The sequence below is a fragment of the Taeniopygia guttata genome, chromosome 18 (genome assembly GCF_048771995.1).
Source record: "Taeniopygia guttata chromosome 18, bTaeGut7.mat, whole genome shotgun sequence".
In the NCBI taxonomy this organism is placed as follows: Eukaryota; Metazoa; Chordata; class Aves; order Passeriformes; family Estrildidae; genus Taeniopygia; species Taeniopygia guttata.
This window is the reverse complement of record NC_133043.1, coordinates 10,372,510-10,398,464: the sequence shown is the minus strand read 5'-3', so window position 1 is coordinate 10,398,464 and position 25,955 is coordinate 10,372,510. Positions and strand designations below refer to the sequence as shown.

The 25,955-nt window shown below is 41.4% G+C and overlaps 1 protein-coding gene across 2 annotated transcripts; it reads right to left on the bottom strand.

Moving 5' to 3' along the window:
- Window positions 1-2,225: 2,225 nt before the first annotated feature.
- On the bottom strand, window positions 2,226-25,235 carry TOM1L1 (target of myb1 like 1 membrane trafficking protein). 2 transcript variants are annotated; one of them, XM_030287115.4, is made up of 15 exons: window positions 25,042-25,235; window positions 24,879-24,963; window positions 22,660-22,738; window positions 16,529-16,678; window positions 16,149-16,268; window positions 14,538-14,645; window positions 13,846-13,962; window positions 10,858-10,991; window positions 8,391-8,451; window positions 6,864-6,978; window positions 6,008-6,104; window positions 5,470-5,548; window positions 4,588-4,675; window positions 4,240-4,312; window positions 2,226-3,327 (listed from the first exon to the last, which is right to left on the bottom strand). In XM_030287115.4, the coding sequence occupies exons 1-15, from the start codon at window positions 25,097-25,099 to the stop codon at window positions 3,267-3,269; spliced, it is 1,425 nt and encodes a 474-aa protein (XP_030142975.4). In that variant the 5' UTR covers window positions 25,100-25,235; the 3' UTR covers window positions 2,226-3,266. The 2 variants fall into 2 exon arrangements, with proteins under 2 accessions (XP_030142975.4, XP_072793289.1); XM_072937188.1 differs by lacking the exon at window positions 24,879-24,963 and having other exon boundaries at window positions 25,042-25,233.
- Window positions 25,236-25,955: the final 720 nt, after the last annotated feature.

The following is a 25,955-nucleotide window of genomic DNA, read 5'->3' as shown; positions in this document are numbered from 1 at the left end:
ATCAATAATGGGGCTTCTCTACAAAATCTGACTTCTGCTACATCTGAGTGCCACTTTGATGCCATTTTTCCTTGGAAGAAAAAGCTGCAGGAGTACTGTACAGTATGAAATTGTATTATTAAACCTCCATGGGCACATGCTGTTTTGAAAGGATATGTATATATATTTTTTTAAACCAACTTAATGTATCCCTATTTCTTAGGGATAGTATTTCTTCAGTGGAAGGAACAAACTGTTAATGAAGTAGAGAGGGTTTTATCAGGCCATCTTTTTGTAAGATGTTACCTGAATACCACAAGACAAATTTTTAAACAAATGTGTAAATTAAAATCCTCATTTAAATACAGAATTAAAAAATCAGTTGATGAAGCATCTAAAATTCCATTGCTGGCTCCGGAAAATAATTTGCATGTTAAGTAACTTTAGAAAAAGGTAAACCCAGGTAACAAATTAAGGTTTAATCTCATAACTAAACAAAGTTAGACTGTTATTTCTGTGCAAGCCTCCCTGACACAGGAGGAGATGATTCAGAAGGTGATGCACCCTCTCATGTTACTACTGAATCAGTAGTTCATTTGGTAAGAGCAGACTGCTCTAAAGCTGTTATCATGAGAACAGTAATTTAAGCATAAGCACATCAGATCTGCGGGATGGTTTCCATTTGGAAACACTGTTTTATTTCTGTGTTGTGTCCCACTCATTTGAAGTACCTGTGCTGCTGGTGAGTGCTCTTTGCCTCTGCAGAGGGCTCTACTCTGGGCACCTCCACAAGAGGCAATCTTGGCCTGTGTGTGACATGCTTTTAGGGGAGGGCAGGGTGTAACAGCTGCTCTGAATTGCAGCTGCATGAGCAGCATAGGTGTCTCCTCAAAAACCAGCACCAGCCCATTCAGAGGCTGAGCTGGCCTGAGCTTGCCCAGCAGGGCAGCAGCTCTCCAGGGGGACTCTCTTTACCAGCAGAACACATGAGTGGTGCTAATGTACCTTTTGGCATTATCTTTGTGGTGGGTCTAATAACACTTCATCACTGCCTTGCAAATCAGGAGCGAGTTGCAGAGCAAGTTCAAGTAACCTCATTTTCAGACAAATTGGTATCAGCCAGCATCTCTTCTGCTGGGCCACATCTTCTACCCCTTCCTGCAGAGAAGATCTAACAAAGTAAGGGTAATGCTGGTTAGCTAGGACTCTGAAAAGGCAATGGTACTTCAGAAATAACTTCCAGTTATTTAAGTCTCAATTATATTTGCATACAGTAACTCAAAAACTGCTTTTTTGAAAATAAATGGATGCTACCTTTAAAATCCATTATTGTAGTAATTACTTGTGTTGGTGAAACAGATATTGGATGACATACAAGTCTTTACTGTACATTAAAGATTAAAAACTTTTCATTCTTTCATCTCTCTAATGCATTTTATCCAGGAGAACGTGTTGAGCCCACACAAGTGAAATATAGGTGTATAAAGATAGCAGCAAGCTTTCTAATTCTAATATGCTTCAGGGGAAAAAAAAGTAACATCAAGACAAATCTTTGAATCCAGGCTAGGGGAAAAAAACCCCAATTTCTTACCTGAGCTGTCTTTAGTCCATTGTCCTGAAAGCTGAACTGGTCGTGGCAGTTCTCCACCCATTGCTTTATTCTGGCCACATTCTTTAGAAGAAAAGGAGTATCCCCCTGGCAAGTGGAAATTCCATAAAAATGTGTGTTCTCAGCCTGAGTTGGAAAGCCCAAATTTGCACAGATGCTGAGCACACTCCCCCTGTAACACAGGCTCTAACCTTTAATTAGCCAATTCCATCTCTCTCTGACATGGTGCTGCTCTCAACATGGAGAGGTTCTGTCAGCAACTGCCCATTACGGGTTACACTGCAACAGCCCAGTTTGATTTGTTACCCTTCACTGGGGAGGCTCTGCCAATACAACCCAGCTGTAGGGGAAAAATTTAAAAAAATCAATCCACCTCCAATGCTATTTTCAGCTGTTTTCTCAGGCTGCTGTCCAGACCACTGCAAATTTGCAAGAAAAATGAGAGTAAAGCAACTCACCTTCTCACCTCAACTTAGGAAACTCTCAGACTTCTTCAAGGTTGTGTTTTGGATAGAAGGAAGTTGTTCTAATGATCCTGCAGCAAACTGCACAATTTCACACTAAAATATTTCCAATACTACCTACATTTATATTTCAGGGAATACACAAATAGAGAAAAACTTGGAAGCAATGAGAGTTTACTTCTCAGTAAGCATTTGCTTTTATTTGGAATTTTATGCTACAAAAATTGCAAAAGCAGCTGAGAACTTCTTATCCTTAAACAGTTAATATAAGGAATGTTTAAAATGCAAAACATTAGCTTATCTGGTATGAACATGAACTAAGTTCTCAAATTTTGTATCAGCTATAAATTCAGAGAACTATACCTGTTAAAGTGCACAGTTTACATTCAGCATTAAAATAGATAAGGCACTTATTAAAAGATAAAACAGTTATTAACAGGATTAAACTACTTAATTAAAGTAAATGGGTAGCTATTGCTCATCTGCATTGTAGATGATTAATTTTTCCTTCACCAGAACAATCTGCAGGGCAGGAATACTGAAAGAAACAATTGATTGCCCTCCAATATTTACTGAGTAAATAAAAACAACAACAACATAGGAACAAGCAGGTTTTTTTTCCCATTCTGTTAATTATTGATGACAGCACTTTGTGTCCCAGCTTAGGTTCTTCCCAAGACAAAAATCCAACTATACTGTGGGTTTTTAGGAAGAAAGTAATAAAGGAAAAATCTGTATTAAGGATGTAGGAAAGTAACACTGCACATCTTCAGACATCTATTAAGAGGCCAAATTTAGGAAAAAGAAATATATCTCAAAACCCCCTTATAGATTTCTAGGGAGATTAACATTGCAGTGAGGCCAAAAGAAACAGGATTCTGCAGTTTCTGTGAATGTAGTGTGTCTTTTTTGACTTGTACCAGGTGTCAAGTGTCACTTCAGACACAGGTGAATTTGGAAGTCACATTTTACAGGCATCCAAAATAATTTAAAATAGCAGTGCAAGTGACCTTGAAGAACACACAGCTGAACATTTAGGACAAATTGTCAAGATGTGGAGCCAAGTAACTCTTCAACTTGCACACAGCTTAGTACTCCAACACTAATTATTGTGTCAAAATGCAAAACCTCTTCTGTTATTCACTTGTAGTTACAGGAAGCACTGCACAGGACCAGCACTGGAGAGTGTTCAGGAAAGGATTCCACCTCCACGTTCAGTCTGTGTTCTTTTTAACTTCTGTCTTCAGCACAACATCAATTTCTTCATAAATAGCTCTGAAAGAGAAGGAGGAGGGTGACTCCTACATCACATTTCATTTTGACAAAAGGCACCAGGGAAATCCTGCCCAAAGTTTACAGTGTAGCTTCCCTTGCAGGATGCCCAGGTTTCCATGGAAATAAAGAACCAACCCTGCTCTGATTATCTGACTGTACATTTAACGAGGAACCTCCGGATGCTGTCACTTTTGATCAAACAAGTTTGGGAACAGGACTGCAAAACACAATGGCAGTGCACCACTCTGCAATTACTGCATTAATTAAAAAAAACAACGGAAGCCTTGTTGAGATTTCCCTACCTCAAAATGCAGTGGCTCCTTAGAAATAAGTTTTGTATAGATAGCTCAATTTTTTTTTTTTTTTTTGCAGTTTACTGTTAGAAAGGGGAATTCTGCCATCTGTTAGGTTTTGTGTTAGTTTGCTGTCTCACTATTTTGGCCTTCTGGAGAGACACAGCATCCATTCCCTTTTGTAGTTTAAATTAAGGATTCTTTTCATATGCAGTAGAAAAACACTCTTTAAAACCCACAATTGCTATGAGCATGAATTCCTTTGGTTACCTTGTTCCAGAACTACCTGTGCTGAAGCTCAATCAGCTTCCTCCAGCAGGACCCTGAATATATTTCCTTCACTTTCTTATCACTGGGTAAGATTTCAGTAATTTTGATAGAGCATTACTCTTCCACTTTTACAGATGCCAGTTAATGAGAACACTACAGTTTATTCCTTAATTGGTTATGCCAGAAATATTTGAAGACAACATACAAAATGCAGCCACTGTCATTGACATCAGTGATGAAGCTGGTCAGTTACCAACCTAAGTAGAGTGATGTTTTTCCTCTCAGAAGAAAAAGCCATTTTCCCTTTGGTAACACAGAATTTTAAACTTCTATTTTAAAAGTTACTTACTCAGTGGGAGCCAAGGGATCAAATTCCATTATCTCATAGTAATGAGGTGACTGTGACTTGTTCTTCGATGTAACTGAAGAATACAGAGACAGACACATTCAGATTGAAATGAGAATGAAAAGCATGATTACTGCATGTTTTTTGTGTATTCCTGACAGTAGCACATTATCTGCTACTGATTCAGCTGCTTTACATGCTAAAATGGACAGATGTGTAATAGAATTCATGTGCAATATGACTTTGTCAATTTGTTGGTTGCTGTTCCGAGCCACTGATAGCCATTATGTAAAGGCCTTAAGTTCTAAAAAGAAAAGGGAGCACAAAGAGGTGATTTGCAGTATTCATTACCTCCTGGTGATGGTCCATTTGATGGCACAGTCTGTCCAGCCTGCAGATTTATTGGGTTCAGAGGCACTGGGCTTAAAAGAGTTGTCAACTAAGGACATCAAGCACAACAATACATAAACAGATTGTTCTGAGAGAACTGGTTTGACCTAACTTAAATAATTGCTGTCTTATCTTTAAACTCTCTGACTACTGCAGGTAAAATTCTATGGCCAACAGTTAGGAAACCAATTAATCTTCATTCTCCACACAACCTTCAAAGCAACATTTACTGTTCTATAGCACATGTGCATAATTTACTTCTGTGTGACTTGTTCCACCACACAGATTCAAACATTTGTTTTATTTGCAGATTAAAATAAGGACTGTCCATATTTGTTTGGGAGCTGCTTCTCATCTTTTCCATTTGACACTGCCTTCATAACATTACCTCAAAGTCCCTTCAGGCTCTTTCCATTCCTTCTGTCATGGGTGTTTCTCTGCAGCATGACATTTGTCCTGCACTGTACTTGGGGCTTAAGTGATTTTTTCATGGGCTGTTTTTATGGAGGCTTCGATTTTTTTGGGGCTTTTTATATGTTTGTTTTTAGTATCTTATTTGAGATTGAAAGTACACCAGAATAACATCATGGCAACAGGAGGAGAGCTCAGCTTGCTTTGCATAGCAACAAGTTAAATACAAATAATAAAGCAAGAGCTTTCTGCAAATCCCCCTGGGACTGAGCTGGGCCCAAGGAAACAGGCTTCCACATTAGGATCTGTGGCAGCAAAAGAAGAAGGTTAACCTGGTTACAGAAGAGATCTTTGCAGCTGGGCTAAATCCAGAAATTCTCATTTGACAGCTGCCAGACAAGAATGACCATCCCAAACATAAGTATTACTCACATTGCTATACGTGTTCACATTGCTATATGTGTGTCCAGCTGGGCTGCTTAAACTATTGCTTTGTGCTTCAGCTGCAAATCTAGGAGAGAGCAATACATTGAATATAAGTAAGAAAATGTAAGAACTCTTTATTCTGATTGTTCCATTATTTTTTTTGGCTGGTCTGTCTTTCCTGTGTGTCACAACTAAGAGCAGCATGGGCAGATGGACCAGTGTCCCATGCACAGGAATTATGAAGACACCTGCCCTGTCTTGAACTCTTTTCCTGACCTGTTTCACGTTTCTCCCTTTCCCTGCCAAAAGTCAGGGACATTTATGTCTATTTATGACAAAACAGTGATGCAGGCACAAGTGTATTTTGAACCCTCTCAAACAATGTCTAGCACAGAGGGAATTTTCACTTGTTTTACTGGACTAATATGTAAAAGTAGTAAATCTGTGTCCTCAGAGATTCCAATATTCATTAGATGAATTACAGAGCACTAATACCCCTAAGGATCTGTTATCCATTCCCATTCCTTTGTAAGAGACTACTCACGGGGACTGATGAGCTTTTGTAGGAGTTGCTGAATCCAGCTGTGGGTAAACTGATGGATGAGACCTGGTTTTATCTTCAGGGTGTGCAGATAGGCCATCTGAAATTCAAAGTGATAATTAATGGTAATGTAAACATTATTATGCAAAAGTGGCTACTTGTACTTTGAACACTGAAGGAGTAAAGTTTTTGTTTGGAAGGCCCATACAGCCAGTCTGAAGTGGATTGCTGTTTATCACATGAAAGGCAAAGGTTAAATGACTCTGAAAAGTCTTAGATCCAAGGTATTTATCTCTATATTTAGAGCATCAGGAGAGCTCTACATGACAAATACCACTTAAAACTCTTGTTGCTATTTGTAAAGGATTAAAATGGAAATCGAGGGATTTATTCCCAAGGAAGATTCACACCTTTAGCTTTGGTATATGGATTTCCCTAAAGCAGGTAGAGGAGGGGCTTCTGCAAATAGTAATTCAGGGTACTCGAAGCCAAGTCTTTCTAACACTCCTGAAAAAACTCCTGTTTCTTCCTGCCAAGTCTACAGAACAAGCAGCTACCAGAGTGTTTTACAGGCATCACTGCAGTAGAAAACAGAGCATATTCTATTGCTCAAATCTATGTACAAGGGGAGAAAGATCATTGTAAAAAAATTACAGGCAACCTTACAATACCTTACAATTTTGTTCCTATGGACACATTTCAATTCTCCTTTTAAGAAAATTCAAGGAACATCCTTAAAGTTAAGGAGTATCTTTTTTTTTTTTTTTTTTCTTTCTTACAAGGAACTTCTAGATTCCTCCACTAAGCTTTTGTGGGTTTTAGGAAATCAGAGTGGAAGGGAACTTCCTTCACCACTTACTTCCTGAAGAAGACCCTGCAGGGTCCCTTTGCACCACTGCAGACACAGAAGATGGAGAATCTATGGAGAGGCCAAGGAGATCACTTGAGGGAGCAGATGGCTGTTTCCTGTACAGCTTAATATTTGAAAAAGAATAAGTTATGTGGGGTTTTTCCCAGTGTTTTGTTTTGTTGTTTTTTTAAAGAACTTTCATTTTTTTTAAGGAACTTGCATAGTTTAAACAAACTGCTGTTTTCACAAAACACAAACTTTTAAAATCTTAATACTAAAAATTGTATAAGTAAGTATAAGAGAAGATCAGGACTCTGTGTGTGTAAATGTAGCTACGGAAACAAAATATACATTTCAGAAGCAATCAATTTCTAAAAATAAAGAAAACCAGTTCTGAAGTAGAATTTAGAAAGGATTCGATTCTATAAAGCCATTCTGACTTGTTTAGATACAAGTTTGATATTTTTTTTCTGATCAATCCTGTACAATTCTTTTCATGCTACTTACTTGTGTTAATTAAATTTGATATGTACTTAGGATATTGATTTTTTTCCAGTGCCTTTTTGGATAGGAAAAAACAAAAAAAATCAAAACCACAATAATGTTTCCTAGGACACAGAAAAGAGCTGCCTTCCTTTCTCCTGTGAATGTGTTGGAATTAAAAACATAGCCAGCCAAAGGTTTAATAAAACCACATGCTTGAATCATACAGGTTTGGTAACATCAGATGAAAAATAAAGAAATAAAAGATGATGCATTTTAAACTTATAGTCTGCTTAATAATATAAAAATGCACAGACTGCACCATTTGGATTATTAATTAACCCAACAGTGGATCCATCAAGAAAACCATCCACCTACATAACCAGAATGTAATAATAGTGGCTTTTCAAGGAAAACAAGACCAACTTCTACTTTGTTTAAATAATTGTCAGCAGTATTTCAGCATTCACAATACATTTTCATGCTGAGTCCTAGATGACTGCACAATTATGGCTTAGAAGAAGGTGAAACATGTGAAAAACTACTTTGGGCAATATAATTAACAACCATAATTATCAATCAATAAAGAACAGTCATTAAAGATTTGCTACAAGTCATTATTCACAATTCAGAAAAAGCTTTGACTCAGGAAAAAAAATCAATAGAAGAAGTGAATTCTCAAAGTGCAGCAGTATTTCAGTCTCTAGATCATTAGCAGGAAACAAATGAAAAGAACCTATGGTTTCTCATTTTTTGCATGGCAGATAATTGTGCTTAGCTGGAGAGGCAATAAATCAGCATTTGAATAAAACTCTCTCTCATTTTTCACGCCCAAGCTTCCCTCTTACATTTGACATTATTTGCTACTTTAGGTACATGAATTTGCATGAAATTCTGCAAGTGAGACTTTAAAAGAATCAGTAAGAGTAGTGTTACTCTGCTGTCTCTTGTACCTTTCACCTAGAGAATAAAATTCTGCATGCATCAGAAGTATATTTTTCACAAGGAAGAGCAGAAGGAATGTTTGCAGCTCAGCAGCTCGTCCTTAATTACCTCCTCCCGCTCCCGCTGGATCCTCTGGTTCTCCAGGAAACGAACTCTGTTCCGTGAGAACCTGTTGAAGGTGCAGCGTTAAATGCTCATTCCTACATTCCTGTGCTGTGCTTCAGAAGAATATAAAACCAGTTATAATCAACTTTTGATTCTCCAAAGACTCCAGAGGCACCAAAGAAGCACTCCAGGTGCTGTCTGTGGGGCACTTGGCTGTATGGGCAGCCTGACTCCCATTCCAGGGCTGTGGTGCTGGTATCTCCTACACCAACATCAGCTGGTTTGTTCCTGGCCCCTGTTTGGAGACTGCCATCTGCTTGCTCCTAAACAAAACCAAGGCTCCTCTGACAGTGGTTTGTCTCTGCTCACACCAAGCAGGTAACTGTGAACATCCTCTGTGCCAAATTCAACTCCTCCTGACCAGAACACTTCTCCCAGGAAGCCTTCTGTCCTCAGAGCTCTGGGCATTCCCCCACACCCTCCCAGGACCTGTTCTGGCACACAGCCCTCTCCTTAGTGCAGGCCTTTGCAATATATTTTTTTTTAAATTGAAACAAACAAAAAAAAAAGTCTACCTGCATAAATATGTATATTCTAGGAATAATAACAGTGGACCACCCACTACTGTGGGTCCAGAGCAGACCCACACAGGTGACACTGAGCATTTGGAAGGTCACTGTGTTTCAGGACCTGGAGCCTTGAGTTGTATGGACAGTTTATCCAACTGCATTTGTTATTCAGGGTTACTGTATTAGGGAGGCCCAGAAAAAGAGTACAGATGCATGAAGAAACAGCAGTAAAAAAACCCTTCCAACTGTAGAGCAGAAATCTGTAACCCAGGAAGAACCAAGAAGCTGCAGAGACACTAGAGGGAGGCACTGTTACACACATGAGCTTTGGTTGCACAGTTGAGATTGCTCTGGATTTAATTTGGATTCTACATTAATAATCAGAAACAGAAAATGCAGTAGACTCATCCTCCAACGACATGCACAGTGTGAAACAGATGCAGCTCATTAAAATCAGTTGGCCCTTTACACACCTCATTGTTCAGAGGGAAATACAAAGGACAAATCTTATGCAACACAAAAGTAACCAGATACATTTTCAGACTTATCCACTCTGAAGTGCAATGGATCTGCACTCAGGAAGACCTGTACCATACAAACCATAGCTTTACAGTACTTGAATACAGTAGTTTTCTGCCCAAATTATCATTCTTTCCATCACCATGTCTTTTAGTGAGGAATCTGTTGAATTATATCAACAAACTCCTATTCACACTTTGAGGTTCCCAGCTTCACCAGTATTCATGACTTGTAACAAAAGTGGAAGTCCACATCTGACTTCATAGGATTTACACAAAAGCTGAATAAAATTAATTTTTTTTCTTATTTAAAGGAAAAACCTCCTAAAGGAAGAAGTGAGCACACAGTTCTTTCAAGATAGCTGCTGTAAAATCCACCAACACTACAGTAGATAAGATTTAAGAGTAAATGAAAACTTAACATTGTCATGATTATGCCTAAAGTTTATGCCTGACACTTAGAAGAATTACTGATGTTTTCAGTGCAGCATTCAGAAGAGGATTAAAAAGAAAAGATCACTAAATTCTATAAATTTGCTAAATTTAATACAGAAGAATTGCACTTGATGCATAATGATTCCTTGAACACTTTTTAGACATGGAAGAGATCAACTTCTTAAGATGGAAGGGTATCTTCTATTAAATCAGAACACTCTCCATAAGTATACTCATGTGATATTTTGGGGAACAACACTAGAATTTTAAGGTGAAAACTAATTTCAGTTTTGCCCGCATCCAGTCATGCTACCAGTGCCATAGCAGACAAATACCCAGGATGTCAACAGGAGTACTGCTGTGCTTTCATGTGTGAAAGAAACATTTTCTGCTGTAAGACAAGCAGAACAGTATGTTTCAATCCAGCTGAGAACAGCAAGCAACTTTCCTAAGCATGCAATGAGGCAGAAGGCTGCTCTATGGCCAATTCCTGCAGTAAAGCTGTCAAAATTGTTTAGGAAGAAGGACAAGTATTATTTTCTGGAAACACAGACACTTAACACAGATAAGCACCAGCACCAAAGGATTTGTAGCTGTTGTTGACAAATTCACTGGACTGTGCCAAAAAGGGATGTCAAATTCCAAATTATTTTTGTGTGCCTCCATCTGATTTCCTGCCCATGCTGTTAACTCAGTTTACACCACTCGAATGTTTCCTAACTACTTTCCAGAACCATTTCTGAGGTGTTTATGAGGCAGCAAATACATAATTTTCTCTTTAATCAAATTTCTTTTCTGAATTTTTTCTCTCTGCAATCATATTTCTTTTCTGAATTTTAAAATCTGTCTCCATTGGGAGGATCAACAATAGGCATAGGGACCATCTCTCCATTAAGAGTATTTATTCAGGCAGGCTTCCAAATGTGAGGAGAGAGGCCCTACACTTACCTTTCATGTCCCAGGAGGACATTATTCAGATCTTCATTTACTTGTATTAGTTCAACAATCACATCTTCATTCTCCACTGTCACCAACAGTTCCATGATCCTCTCCTGCATCATCCGACAGGTCTTGTACAATTTCTGCCCGAGGCAAGGGAAGGAGAAAAAAATTCAAAATCATAACTGTGGTCTCCCAGTGTGTTTCTGGAAATGAATGACAAGATGCTCAAGCACTGTAGAATCACAGGAAAGATTTCTTAATTTACACAAACCACTGAGGTACCAGCCATTGCAAATAGAACAATGCCCATGTCCTTGATCTCTGCAATGCAGGATCACAACTCCCACCTCCACATCCCTTCTACACAATCCCTACCTCTCGACCCACCTTCATTTCTAAAGATATATGTGTCTCTAAAGCGTAAATTACAAATTGCAAAATAACAGAGACCCTTCTGGGTGATGTAGAGCCAATGTGATTTGATCCTGCTTGAAGCTGATTAAACTCAGCAGGATACTTGGACATAATCCCGTTCAATGTCTGCTTGAAGAAAAGACAAATATTAGTCTAAAGGTCAGAAGTGCTCTGTGACAATCTCAAGCTCCAACTATTCGTTTAAGTGGGAAGTCTGTATAAACAATCTATGGATTTTTGAGAAAGTAACAGAAACCTTAGAGAATCAGCAGATAGGAGAATTATGAGAGTTTATTAAGCAGAATTTTGCATTATTGCCTGGTAGAGTGGAAGATAGTCTGTTTATATTACTCCCCTCTGCAGATTTTGCATGTTCAAAGAAACAAATTCTTTAGCAACAGGAACTTTAATTCAGCCAACATTTTTTCTCCTTCATACTACACTTGCAAATGCAGGCTGGGTCTGCTTAAAGAAACAAAGAAAAAAAAAAAAAAAGGAAGGGGGAAATGACTCTGTTTGCACACTGCTACTCAGAAATTGCTTTGATATTCTAAGTGATCTGATTTTTCCTCAAAAAAACACAGTACTTCACATAAATCAATTATTTATTTAAAACTAAATTTGTACCCCTTTGCTAAATCTGTGTCAGGATTGCAGAGTGCTGTACTTTTCAGTACTGTACCTTCACAGCCCAGGACAAAACACATAAAAATGTGTTCACCCTAATGTCTGTAATTACATTTAAAATCTCCCAAACTCCACACTTTACTTATTGATCTGCATTTAAAAAATGTGTATTTCTAAAGACTCCATTACACAAGCAGACTGGCAAGTGTCAATAGAGAAGGAAATGGAGATACTCATTTCAGGCCTGAAAACTGGAGTTTTACAATGATGGAGTAGCAGCTGGAATAACAGTCATCAGTCCTTCCAATACATTTATGCTAATTCTTACCAGCTGCTGATCTGGACCCAAATGCCTGCACATCCATCCACTATTTGTTCATTATGTCTATTCACCATCCAGTACAAAAGTTCATTACTCTTCTTGGCTGATCCTGAACTATTCTTTAACTACAGTTACTGGCCAGCACATTATTTCCAGTGAAATATGGTATTTTAAACCTTGTCCAAAACAGGGTGGGGAAAGAGAGCAGCCTGGCCACTAATGAAGATAAAGAACTGTAAACACTGATCAAGTTCACCTCGTTACAGTTTTTATTGAGGGACTCCCGATAATCTGAAGTACTAAAATCAATGTCTCCAACTCACTCAAAGTCTAAACAAGCAGCTCTTTTAATAAAGGATTTTGTTCTGTGACAACAGAAGTCCAATCCAAGCATTCCAGGTAGTGCCACAAACAAAAAGAGAATATTAAGCATTGTTCAAGGAATAGGTTGGCTGTGGCTGATGTTTTACACCACTCTGTGCACAGGGGGAAAAGAACAGAAAAAACAACAGTGAAAGGAATGAGTTTTCATTCACTCTCCTACATATGGCAGCTCCACACCCTGTCCTCAACCTTTTGCCAACAATTTTATTACTGGGAGTGTCAGTACAAATCCACTGGTTTACCATGGGCAGCTGAATCTGTGCACCCACATACAGAAGTGCCATGGCAGGTGACAGGAAATAAAAGACAAACTTTTTCTGTTTCCCAACCTTGTAATGAACTGGACAGAGGTGGTCAAGAATAATTAACCAGTGTATTCTCAACAGCACCCAGTAAGGGTTCGTTGCACAGGAGGATTTCTACACTGTGGAGGAGGAGCACACTGAAGGCTTGCAAAAATTAGACCAGTTCTTCAAAACACTTAATGCTGCAAAACTATCAAAAATGCTTCCTCATTGTAGCAGTTTGGAGGTAAGGTTAGAAACAGAAGGATGTAGCTTTTTAAGTTCTCAGAGACAACATGGAACCGAAAAGCTTCCATTAACATAGGTCACTATTGCAATGCTGAAGTAATACTGTACTTTTAGTCTCTAAACTGGAAAATACAGCATAAGCACAATAATAAGCATAATATCCCAGAAGGAGCATGTACAGGTTCACTGTCACACCACTGGACTATTGCAATACACTTCCTTCAGGCTACACTTAGAGAGCACATGAATTCCTCTGCAGCACAGCAAGCTCCCAATCTCTGAGGTCACACACATAAAGCCAATGCTTCATATTCTTCACTGGCCCCCAGTCTGCCCCCAAGGGACTGGTGATAATAAAGAGAGCTCTGCAAACTCCAGGATGGATGTGAGAGTGACACTGTGTCATCATCTATTCTCCAGCTGGAATGTTCTCGGGGCTGTTTGACAGAACATGCTCAACAAAGAACGCTCCATTATGAAATTCCTTTGCCATTGGAATTCCCTAGAGCTTAAATTTGCATTGCAAATGTATTGTCCTTTCCTGACTATCAAGATGTCAAAGGGAAGGTGAAGGAGATGAAAGAAAATGAGAGATAGAAACCTGTTGTTGGGTTCCATTTGTCAGTCTGAATCCAAATGTTAAAAGTCAAGATGTTACACTTTAAAAAACAATTATAACCAAACCAATAGCCCTATCAATGAATTATCATGTACCTGTAAAAGATTCATATCATCTGGATTTTCAGAGCCAGGAACGTTTTCTTTCAATATTGATGACATGACTCTCACATTCATTTTTGCCATATCCAGCTCACTGTACAGTTTCCCAATCTGTTGGAATTCAACAGGAGAATATGGTGTAGGTGAACAGAGCAAATAGATTAATTTTTACCTTTAATACACACTTTCTTTCCCATTAGGTATAATATGCATTATTATTAATAATTAGCATTGTTTTACTCTGGTAACACACCATGGAAATTAACAGAATTAGTTCAGCTTTTAAATGTGCACTCAAACTAAGATCCAAGCCTGACAGCACTATTTGTTTCCTTACAGTTAATGCCTCTTACTGATGTTCCTGCTCCTCCTTTTAGTTACATACAGGGCAAGCAGGAATGCAAGAGAACTGTCCTTGCCTTCCTGCTTTTTATAACAACCCCTTCACAGAAGCCTTATGTGAAATAAATTTGGCTTTCTTGCTTATCTCTGAACAGGCTTTTATCAATTTGCATAAGAGCACTGTAAGATGTGATTAGATAGCCACACACTCGAGTAGTAACTCCACACACCCAGCAGGAACCCTGTGCACTGAGGGTCCCTCCAGGGGCACCCAGGCTGCTCAAGGCCCACATTCACAGCACTTTTCAGCGCTCCCACCCTCCCCTAAACCTGCAGTGCTGCACCTGCTCCGGAGCCAACAGCAGCGTTGGGCCCGTGGGAAGAGGCAGCAAGGAACGCTTGGCAGGACTGGCAGAGGATGGGGATGACTTTGCACAAGGCCGGGGTGAAATCTGTGAAAACACAAACATACAGAGCTTGGGTTGAATAAAATTGCAGCAGATATTCTGCTGAGAGAGGAACATCTCTCAGACTACACAGCTGGGCAGGAGCTTCAGCATAATCAGTGCTCCCAAGGAATTTGTTGTGCTCCTATTTATAAAAATAAATCTAATGGCTATTTTGTAATGAAATAAGGCTTGGAAATCAAATATTTTTAGAAAGGGTTTGCAAATAAACTCCATCACAGGATGAAGTGGGGATGCCTTAAGAACAGGCTAGAAAGGAATAATTAAGCCATCTAAGAGGAAAGAGTCCTTCCCAGAGTGCCACTGCAATTTTGCAATGAAGGACAATTTGGAATGTGATCACACTTGGAAGCAGCAGAAAGGCTGGAGGGCTGAGTCTGGGTCTCTGCAGAAGGTAAAATACAAAAGTCACCTGGACTGAAAAACAGTAACAGCCTGAGAGAGCTTCACCTGCACTGCATCTGAACTGACTGCTAAAAAAACTCAAATGTAAACCCCAGCCTGCAGGATACACTACAAACCCTTCACTTCCTGGAGACTGAGGTAAAAACTGTGTTCAGGTCTGCTAAGAGAGACAGAAGGTTTGCCACTGATTTTTACTGGCAAGTACATGAGGTAGACAAAATAATCTCTAATGCACTAGGTGAGGGAAAAAATTAGTATCTATTGAGAGCATTCTTCACACAGCTTGCTCCAACAACCTTTAAATACACAGGCTTTTGCACACTCCACTATTCAACCAGAATATCAAACTCAGGATAAATCTGAATTATTCCTGTCTGCACTGATTATAGACATCAAACTCTGTAACTGCAAGATTCCATGCAGTGATGGATGGCTTTCACACTGCCCAAAACTCTTGTGAAAATTCATCTAAAAAGAAAAGGAAATCTAGAAAGAATGGCATTAAACCATGTACTGTATTTCCAGCTACTGCACAATGTTCAAACCATACTTATAGTTAATGTCCTAAATGCCACACAATACTACCTATGACATAGGCTTAAATAACACTTACTGTGCGAAGCTGGGGAGATACACAGACAATAATATTTTCTTATTGATTTCTACATCTCTCCATTTAATCTTAAAGATAGATGACGCTCATATTCTCAACAGTATGTGTTTTTGTGAAAATCTTACTCATTTTTATTGAGGCTTTCAGAAGCTGACAAGTTTGGAGCACTAAGCACTCATTTATTTTGAAGTAAACAGCATGCACAGATCTTCCAAAGCCTCAAGACAGAGATGCTTCATTTCTGAGAACATATCCATGAATCTGTACTAGAAAATGAAATAAGCTACTATATAGGTCAGGTTTCTTTGTTGTTAGCTTAGCTGTTGTAAGTGAAACTGATTCCTTCTCATGTGCATTAATAATTTGGTCATATTCTGCCCTGAAGCGTTTAAGTAAAAAAACCCAACACGCCTTCTGCATCCCATAAAATTAACATGTCCCATTTCTGAAGTGTCCTTGTGTATCCTCACCTTAGATCCACCACTGCTGGTGTCAGAGGATGGAAACTCCACTCCCTTCTTCAGCAAATCTAGGTAAACTTCTTTTACTTCGCTCACATCCACCATCCCTTGAAAACCTCGTGCCCAGACCTGGTTTTGAAATATCAGGGACAGTAACAGTCACAGAAATGGCCAGTCAGGGGGTCAGACAAATGCTTTTAAAACATGTGGTCCTAAAGATAGGTCATTCCCTTCTTCCACTCTGGGTAACTCCATTCAGTGCAACAGGAACCACAACAGCTCTGAAGTTAAGCTCTGCTTTCAGAAGAGCCTCCCAGCACTTAACCACAATTAAACATCTACCACACAGCAGAGACACTGTAAACACTCACAGTGTACTCCAGACTCACCATAATAAAGGTCAGGATTTTCTCCTGCATATCAATGGGCAGGTTGTATCTTGGGTTCAGCAGTTTCACCAGCTTGTCTTTGCAGAAATCCTTCTTGACAACTAAAGACTGGAATCTTGGGCCACAGTTCTCCATACACATCTCTAGCAGCTGCACACACAAAAAACCTTTGATTACACAAAGAATGGCGGGGGGGGGGGAACTCACAACTTGACAGCTTTTTTTTTTTTTTTTTCTTTTTGTTTAATTTGTTTCAAGGAGTTAGAGGGAAGAGTAGGAATGGATATGAACAAGTAACTGCTTACTAGTATGCCTGATGAGGTCACTAGAGGTAAAAAGCAGCTCCCTGTGTGCTCTGTTATACCTGCACAGTCCAAAGAAGCTGTGCCAGCCACAGTGACACTATTTTTAACAGAGAAGCGTGGTCACACTTGTTTCTATGTCACAGCATTTACTGAACACATGGTACCTTAACAGCAGGAAATCCTCCCATATCTTAAAAAAATTACTTGTACAGGTTCAGCAATAGAATTAATTCACTGCCTAAACATAGGTACCCTGGTCTGACAGATTCTGAAGAGCTCTGCAAGAGAAGAAAATCAGATTACTAAATGCCTGTCCTCTAATCTGCCCTGTAAGTGAGAGACTAATGACAAAATAGGAAAGAACAAATTCACCAACTTGGAACACAAATTCTCCACGCCTTTCAAAGGTCACATTGATTTTAACCAGATGAGTTGAAATGTTCCAATTCTCAGATTCATTTTCATGAGGGAAGTCTACTTCCAAAACCATGCTTCAAATGCTTAGAGAAGGATCTCTGCAAGCACCATGCCTGCCCTGTCAAACACAGCAGGATGTGGTAAGGACATAACACTTCTTTCTCCCTTGTACATCTGGAGGTGGCTGATTACAATTCTCCTTTTGCAGAAGAGATGTCAAAAGCTGCCATTACATCCCAGTCACCTGGGACTTGAGAGGAAACTGAGATCAATCAGATTAGGTGCAGAATCAGGAACAGAACTCATCTGGCCTGACCCAAATGTGAAGATGGATGATGACCCACACAGGGAAAGATTATCATTCTTGTGCTTCTTTCTCTTCAATTGCAGCTTCATTTTCCCTCCCAAGGATGGAAGACAGAAAGGTGAAAGCAAAGGGCTGACATTAACAAAAGGCTGCAAAATTTCATGGATTTTGAAACAAAACTTCCCCTGAATCATGTCACAGATAGAACATATTCTCAAAAGGATACATGTATTTAAAGGGATGATATTGTGATCTTGATAAAAGTAGGTTAAGTATACTTTCCTATTCAGAGCAGACTACATTTGACTAAGTGAAATCATTTTAGTAACTCATATTTTAGCCCCAAGACTCAGGGATTTTTCTCCCAGTGTGATCAGGCACTTACAGGAGAACAGAAGAAGACTGGAAGAAAATATATTGCCAAAACAAAAACAGGGTAAAACAAAGAGACACTGACAGACTGCTGTGCAAAAAGCTAACTGGAAGATAATTACAAAAATATCTTGGCTCAAAACATTACTTTTCATAGAGAGTACATGAAACATATGCTAATAAGCCAAGTCATTTGCCTGTGCAGTACTTCAAAGATACTTTGTGTAAAATATTTTCAACCCAGTGCATGGGAAACTTGTTATACTACTCCCTATTATTAATTCCCTACTTAGGGGACTGAGTATTTACCCAGTGAATGAAAGTACTGAACTAATGGTCTGGATCCTCCACTCAATTATGCCAGCCCAGCCCACTCAGGGTAAAACTAAGCTGGTGTAAGAAAAAGAAGAATTTGACTCAATTATTTTTAACTGGACTATTCATGAACAAGCCACTTTCACACTAATAACACTTGTCATTAGAATTTCAATATGGGCATTTATCGTGCAAGGAGGATTTCATAGTCCCAAGCACTTCCACTGGAAGGAACAAATCAAAGCTGGCCAAGCCAACCACTGCTCCACACAGCACAATGGAAACTCAACAGAAACATGTTTTAATAACAAAACTGGCAAATTAACTTCAATCAAACCATTAAACTTCCTGTCAGTGGCAAACAGGATGTGAGAAGTGTTGGAACTGACAGAGCTGCTGTGTTCCAGGATAACTGATCCCAGAGATCTGCACTCAGCAAAAGATGCAAACTGTGTAACCCAAGGCTTCTGGTTACAGGGCTGAATCACAGAACTAAAATGATAAAAGGCATCTACAGAGAGGTGAAGCTAAACTGTGAAGCAGAAACAAGAAATGGGAGAAGATGGTGAGTATAGCAAAGCCAGCCATGTTCCTATCAACAGAGACCTCACTCAGATTTCAGGACTCGCTGCACATCCGAAGCAGCCAGGTTTGGTCCCCAAAGCTGAGCAGTGGGTGCAGCTTGTGAGGGACCACAGAGCCACGGCGGCTGCAAGAAAAGCCAGATGAACAGCCTGCTTCTTCACATTTCTGACTCAAGGGAACAAGCCACTAATCCATCTCCAGGATTACACTCTGCTCAACACATCCTGATGCCTGCCCAGCTGGGGTTTGGAACTGCAATATGCTCTTTCCAAGGCCAGCATTTAAACCAAACCGGAATGAGCAGCTCCTTCAGCTGCCACTCACCAATTACAGTGCAGGAGCTGGGTACACTTGATCAAAGTTCAGCATTTCAAAAACACTGAATTTTCAGAAGTCTTGAATTTTTCAGATTTCACATTTCAAACACTGAGATTGGGATTTCTTTTGCTCCCACTTTATGTCCTCTTCTTTGTCAGCATATACCATAAAGTATAACAAAAATAGAGTAACACTTTTGTAACCGAGGAGTTGGAGGAATCTCTCATGCTTTTGTTTTTCAGATCCTTTAAAAAAACCTTCAGATGCTTTGTGAAATGTTACTTTAACAAACTAAACTCTGAAGGCCACATATGCCTTGCTATTTTTTTCTGCATCCGAAAAATTACACACAATTAAAAGGGAAAATGGAAATAGTCTTAGGAAAAAAAACCTGTCAAAATTTAATTCTAGGCAATTATAGAATGGCTTATGTTGGAAGGGACATTCAAGATCAACTAGTTCCAATTCCCCTGCCATTCACTAGATCAGGTTGCTAAGAGCCCCATCCAACCTGGACTTGAATGTTTCCAGGGATGGGGCATCCACAATTTCTCTGGGAAAATGACTTCCTTGAAAATATTTGCCAACAATGCAATACACAGGTGAAACAGTAATTTAATCCTAAATTTCTGCCCACTGCTTTGAATGCAAGAGTGAGAGGGACACATTCAATGAACAATTTCCCCACGTGCTGTTCAGCTCCTGAGCCCTTACAGGGATTGGAACTGGGGCGCTGCAGCAAACAAAGCTTTACAAAACCAAGGGAGCTCTGTGCAGGTGACTGAACGGCTGTCTCAGTACTCATTACATAAACAGAATTTATCTATCTAAAGTCTACCAGCAATAAAAAGTCAGGTAACACACACACAGTCTGTTGGATTCCTGCCTGCCAGTTCTGATCCTCTTCACTCCGATTGCACAACCTGCAGTGCCAGCCCTGATCTCTGGGTGTTATCAAAGACTGGGAGTGAGGCAATTCCATGGCCTGACACAAACACCTCCATCCTCGTGACTTCACAGGAACTTCAGCAGCTCAGAGCACCTGAAGCCAAGACAGAGCCAGCACATTATCCAGCTGGCACTCAGCCTTCTTCCCCCGAGTAAATAAAGCATCACCCAAGAGCGAGGAGGAGGAGCACACTGCTGAGATTTAACTCATCCCAGTAACAGAATCAGGGCTAACGAGTGCAGCTGAACTGCTCCCATGAAGATTTCCAAACTCCACTCACTGTGCATCCTCTGGGAATGAGCTCCTTAAGCAGCTTCATTAGAAATACTAAATTCAAGGATGTCAAGGTTAAATAGATAGAAGTGGATCAAAGTGCACTTCTAAGAAACGAGATTTGTAGAAACTTCTTAGTTTTATCAAATGTAGGTAGGAGAGACAATCTTATGTAGAGTCTCAAAAGCCAGAGGACCACACTTACTGTAAGAAATACAGGCACTAACAGTTCATCCAAAAAGAACCCTTATTTTTGCAAAACTCTGGGAGAAAAATAATTTTTAAAAGATGAGAGTTGTACAGGGAGGGAAGGGCTTGTGTTTCAGGGATTGAAAATTATTTATTTTTTTCCGTTTGCAATTAATTGCTGTTGTCATCTAAGCATTTCAAAATGGAACACAGGAACAATTACATTAAGGTAATTAAGAAGATAAAAACAGAAGATACAGCACATAGGAAGAGTGATGTGGGAAAGGTAAAAACCACACATGGCCAGCAATGAGGTCATCAAAGGAAAGATTTTACACATGGTAAAATTATGGCAGTACTGGTAAAAAAAAAAAAAAAAAAAAAAAAAAGAAAAAGGAAAAAAGCCAGAGGCAGAGGGAGAGGCAAAGTATAAAAGATCTTATGCAAGAACTAAAGCTAGAAAGAGGAGTTAGAGGAAAGGCTGGAACTTATTTAAACTTAGAAAAAAGGAAAAAAAACAAAGGAATACAGGGATAAGAGCTCTGCAAACAGAAAACTGCAGCTGGGCCAAGAGGATGTGACTGCCTGGCAGGTGAGTTACAGGTGTGCATGGGAGTGGGTGAGGACAGAGAAAGGGGCTGGTACAGGACAGGAATTGCACTCCCAGCTGAACCTGCTGCATGCTCCCTCTGCAGCACAATGAGCTTCCAGGTCAGTGTGATAAAGTTCTTCCATGGATAGACCTGGAACAAGATCCTTCCCCCACTTTTACATACTCAAAAGCTAATCTATAGTGTCACCTTGGGTATACCTGCACTGTAAATACTCAAGGAACAGCTCCCAGACCCGGGTTATCAGCAGAGGTTGTCAGATAACACACCAGGACCCTGCTGCACCAGGGCTGCAGGAGACACGCCTGAGACAGGGGCTGCAGGTACAGTGGAAAGCCAGTGTTCTCATTATGTAAACACACAGAACACACAAAAATGTGACTCATGGGACAGTGGAGGAGGAAGCCAGGGAAGAAGTGCGGAAACAGAGTGAGCTGAAGGTCTCCATTGACATGTTTAATGATTATCTGCATCTCTAACTTGTCGCGAGACACTTGGGCAATTGCTAAGCAACCTACAATTTGGCACTACCCATCACCCATCTTCTCTAATCACTTCTCAGCACATCTTGACATAGATTATGATTTTGCACAACAAATACCAAACCCATGAGTAATAGTACTCCAAGTGATGCAGATAGGCCTCCAAAACCTCAAAAAAGGAAATGGTGAAGAAAATACTTTTAGCCAAATTAAAAAAAAAATAAAATCCTCAAGAACTTAAAATGTAAAAGATATTACTCTTGTCATAGTAGCACCACTGGTAGTCAAGAGTAATTCAAGTCAGAAAATCAGGACTTAGGACAGTATAAGAACTTCCTGCATTAACATACTCCAGTAAATCTTAAATTGGCTGAAATCACAACAGCTCCCCAAACCCTGGGGCAGTTCAGGAACACTGTCAGATTCTAGAGACCACATGTCAAGTAAGGATATTCCCAGACACTCCAACCTTTAGCCATAACATCTGAATTTCACACAGCTCGCTCTGCCTCTTGCTCCCTTACTTAACCCACCCTGGTTACCTTTTCCTTCAAATTTATCATTTATATGTGATAACATTTCCTTTCACCAAGCACGTATCACACATTCCACCAATGCTGCACACTGTGCTTAGTTTGACTAAGATCAGCACCACAAGGTGAGTAATAGAATGGTCAAATGTAGCTTTTATGTAATATCCTAACCTCTGTGTCTTTCACAAACAGGTGGGGCTCTCACAGGACAGTTGCTGGGGCAAATAAGAATTATCCTACTTTTACCCAGAACAAGTCACCTCCCCACCCCCCTCACCACCAGAATTTGCATCATCCAGAAGTCCATGGAATGCCAGCAAACCATCTGATCTGCACTGTGCCAGTGCTGTACACACAAACAACAAAGACTGAAAACATCCTGGAGAGTTGTGTCAGGGATAATTTGCATGCCACCTTATCGTTTAGACTGTTTGCCTTCTTAGTGTCTAATTAATATAAATATAGCTGTACTTACAGACAAGGTAAGCCTGATCTCCTTGTGGTTACAGTTTTTTGAAAGCTTCTTCTTCAGTGCTTTAACTGCATCTTTAGGTCTGGGACAAGAAATGAAAGAGGAAAAGTTATCAGTGAAATTTTCTAGTTCATAACTTAATCCAAGAACCAAAAATATCAGCCTGAGATACAAGACCAAATCCACCCCGTGTTTACACCCACATAAAACCAGAGCAATTGCCCAACTGATTTCAGCAAAATCTCTTCAGCACTGAACTAGAGCAACAAAGCAGTGAATCAGGTTTGTTACAGCAGACTATGCATATTACTCCAGAGACTTGTGCAGAGAAATGAAGTTGTTCTCCTTGCAAAATCTGCTCCAAAATTACATTTTCCACTGTTTTAGAACAGAATTACTTATCTAGCTTTTATTGCCATGAAAGGAAATATCAATTGCCAGATGCAGCAAGAGTTGACTGGCAGTTTGCCTGTATGATGCAGTTAGAAAATATTCTCCTGGGAGTGCTGTCAGGAGTAGGGGTGTCATGGGTAACTTCCAATCTTATAATTGCAGGATGCACTTAACTCATCTGAGTAACTACCACGGATGGACAACCCACCCCAGCCCAGAGATAGGGGCATTTCTAACCCAGCCATTTTCATTTCTATATATACACCCCGTATCTTTTAACTATCTGTGTAGGAGGAAAAGGGTGGAAGATGGTATCGAGGTTATCACATGTGGGAAGCAGTTTTGCCTCATCAATACGGACTACCTATAGTGTACAATTATTAGGGCCAGCCCAACACTCATGATCAACATAAACAAGATGTCCTAAGATCTCTTTAGGATCTCTCTAGAATCTGAGATGGAGCAAGAGGCCCAAACACAATGTTTCACTATTAAAAAAAAAGTAATCTTTGTTGAAATAATGTCAAAGTCAATTAAGTGGGTGTTTACCATTACTGCATCTTTTTGTCTGAAGTGCTATACTTCATGAGAAAAAGAAAAAAAAAAAGAGACATGTCTCTATTTTTCTTAATCATGTATCATACCCAGGCAAATCAGTAGAGCATCAAGTGATAGATGGAGGCACAGGAGTGGAGAAGTTTCCCCTGTACTACAATCCCACTCCTGCTTGCTTCCCTCACTGCAGCATCTGGAAATGCTCTGGTCAGGGTCTGGATATTGCATTAAAATAACCATTTGCCTAATTAGGTGCAGCAGCTCTGCTGCTCCTACTCTCCTGTTACAGCCTGTGACTAGTAGTAGCTGCCTAGGAGGAAGTTACAAGGAGCTCCTCTGCAAGCCTAAGCTGTGCACAAAAGGAAACGTTTATTAAAAAAAGGCTCGGTTGCATGGAAACTTAACATAAAAACTAACACTGACTGTCAGAGCGTGCTGTTGCTTATGGAAATAACCAGAAGGAAGTCATTATTATTGACATTCCAAGCACTAAGAACCACGGGTGAGAGCATGGAATCCAAAACAAGGAGAGGAAAGAAAAGTTGATACAGAAAAAAAAGACACCTGTGCAGAAAGTAAACCATACCTCATTGTTCTGGAGAAAACTCTTTAGCTAGTGTTAAAATATGCCACTGCTAGAATGAGTTGTCGCAATACAGTGCTGAAGCAGATCTTGCATGAGAACAAGTTTCCTTTTTTCCCCTTTAGCAGGTGGAAACAAGGAAGTTCAGAGCAGCCAGTGGCTGAGCAAGTCTGGCCGTGGCCGTCCGGCGCTGGAGAGCAGCTCAGTCCTGGAGCACATCCTGGGCAGGGATGGATGGATGGACCCACTGCACAGCATCCCGGCTCACCTGCACCCGGCTGAGACCCTGCACGGGGAGGGAGCTCCAAGGCAAAAAGCCTAGAGTTTTAAATAGTGTCGTGGGCACCCAAGTGCTCCAAGCCTTTTTCCAGGTGGGTTTGAAGAGCATAGGGGCAGCCCTTCAGCCTGACAAGCACAAAACACGTCAGACTCAGGCAAGAAATCTTTGTCACCAGTTTCTCTAGCGAAGAGCTCTTTGTCACCAGTCTCTCTAGCGTGTGTCTATGGGGAAGAACCTCCGAGCCTAATCCCTAAAAGCCCTGATGGCTGCACAAGAGGCAAAGCTGTGCCTGGGAGCCGAAGCCGCCGCTGCCCGCGCTGTTTGGTTTCGGGACACCGCACACCAGCTCCCGGCCGGCTGCTCGCTGCCCGGAGCCGCCCCGCGCCCCGCAGCCCCGGCCCGCTCGCTCACCCCTCCTCCGTGGCGCTGATCACGTCGCAGATGTGCATGAACTGTCCCCACTCCTCCGTCTGCAGCGAGCCGAGCGTCGCCCGCTCTGCAAGGCCAAGGGGAGCGGAGGGTCAGCGCCCGGCGGGGGCAGAGGTGGGCGCGGGGCTCCGCTCGGGCTACTCACCGACCAGGCTGCCCACGGCCGTGCCGAACGGGTCCCGCGGAGCCTTCCCGAACGCCATGGCCGCCGCCGGCAGCGTCCCGCGGGCTCTGCGGGGCGGCAGCCCCGGCCCCGCCGCCGGATCCGGCCGCTCCCTCCCCGCGCCCGGGCGGGGCCGCTCCAGGTGCCGCCGCGGCCCCTCCGGCCCGGCCCCGGCACCGCCCCGCGGCGGGGCCGGCTCCATCCGCGCCTGCCCTGGGACAGGGGCCCGGCCGGGCGTCCCTGACAGCGCTGCTGGCCCCGACAGCCCTCAGGCAAAGCTTTCCCTCGGGAACACGAGCTGTCCTTCGGGCCGCTGCCCTCAGCGCCCTACGCCGGCTGCTCCATGCCGCCCTGCCAGCTCCGCGGCCCGGTGCCAGCCCCGCGCCCCGGTGCCAGCCCCGCGCCCCTCACCGCGGCCCGGACCTAAAGCACCGCCCGGCCTTCCCGGGCACACAGCCACGGGCTCATTCTCCTGCCCATCGGCAGCGGGGGCTCAGCCGGCTCCCAGATGGGATTTCCCGAGGAACTTGGTTTTTGGCGAGGCGAAGCTCAGGAGCACGCTCAGAGCCCCTTGTGCTGCCGGCTCCTCGCTGCGCCCCACGTGCAGACACGGGTTAAACCTCATCCCCCGACAGGCGCTGCCAAACCCCCACGTTCTTTCCCGATCCGCACATTTGAAAAGAATACAAGCAAAGATCTCAGAGAAACGGGAAAAATTCCCACGGTGCATCCAGGTTACATTGATAAAGTCATCCTCTTCGTGTTCTGCCACTAACGCGTTCCTCCCGCAGCACCTTTCCACACGTGGGACGTTCCTGCTGCAGTTACTGTCAATGACCTCCATCGTGTCGCTTCATCACAAGCCTATCTCACACCTGTACAATACCTGGGAACAA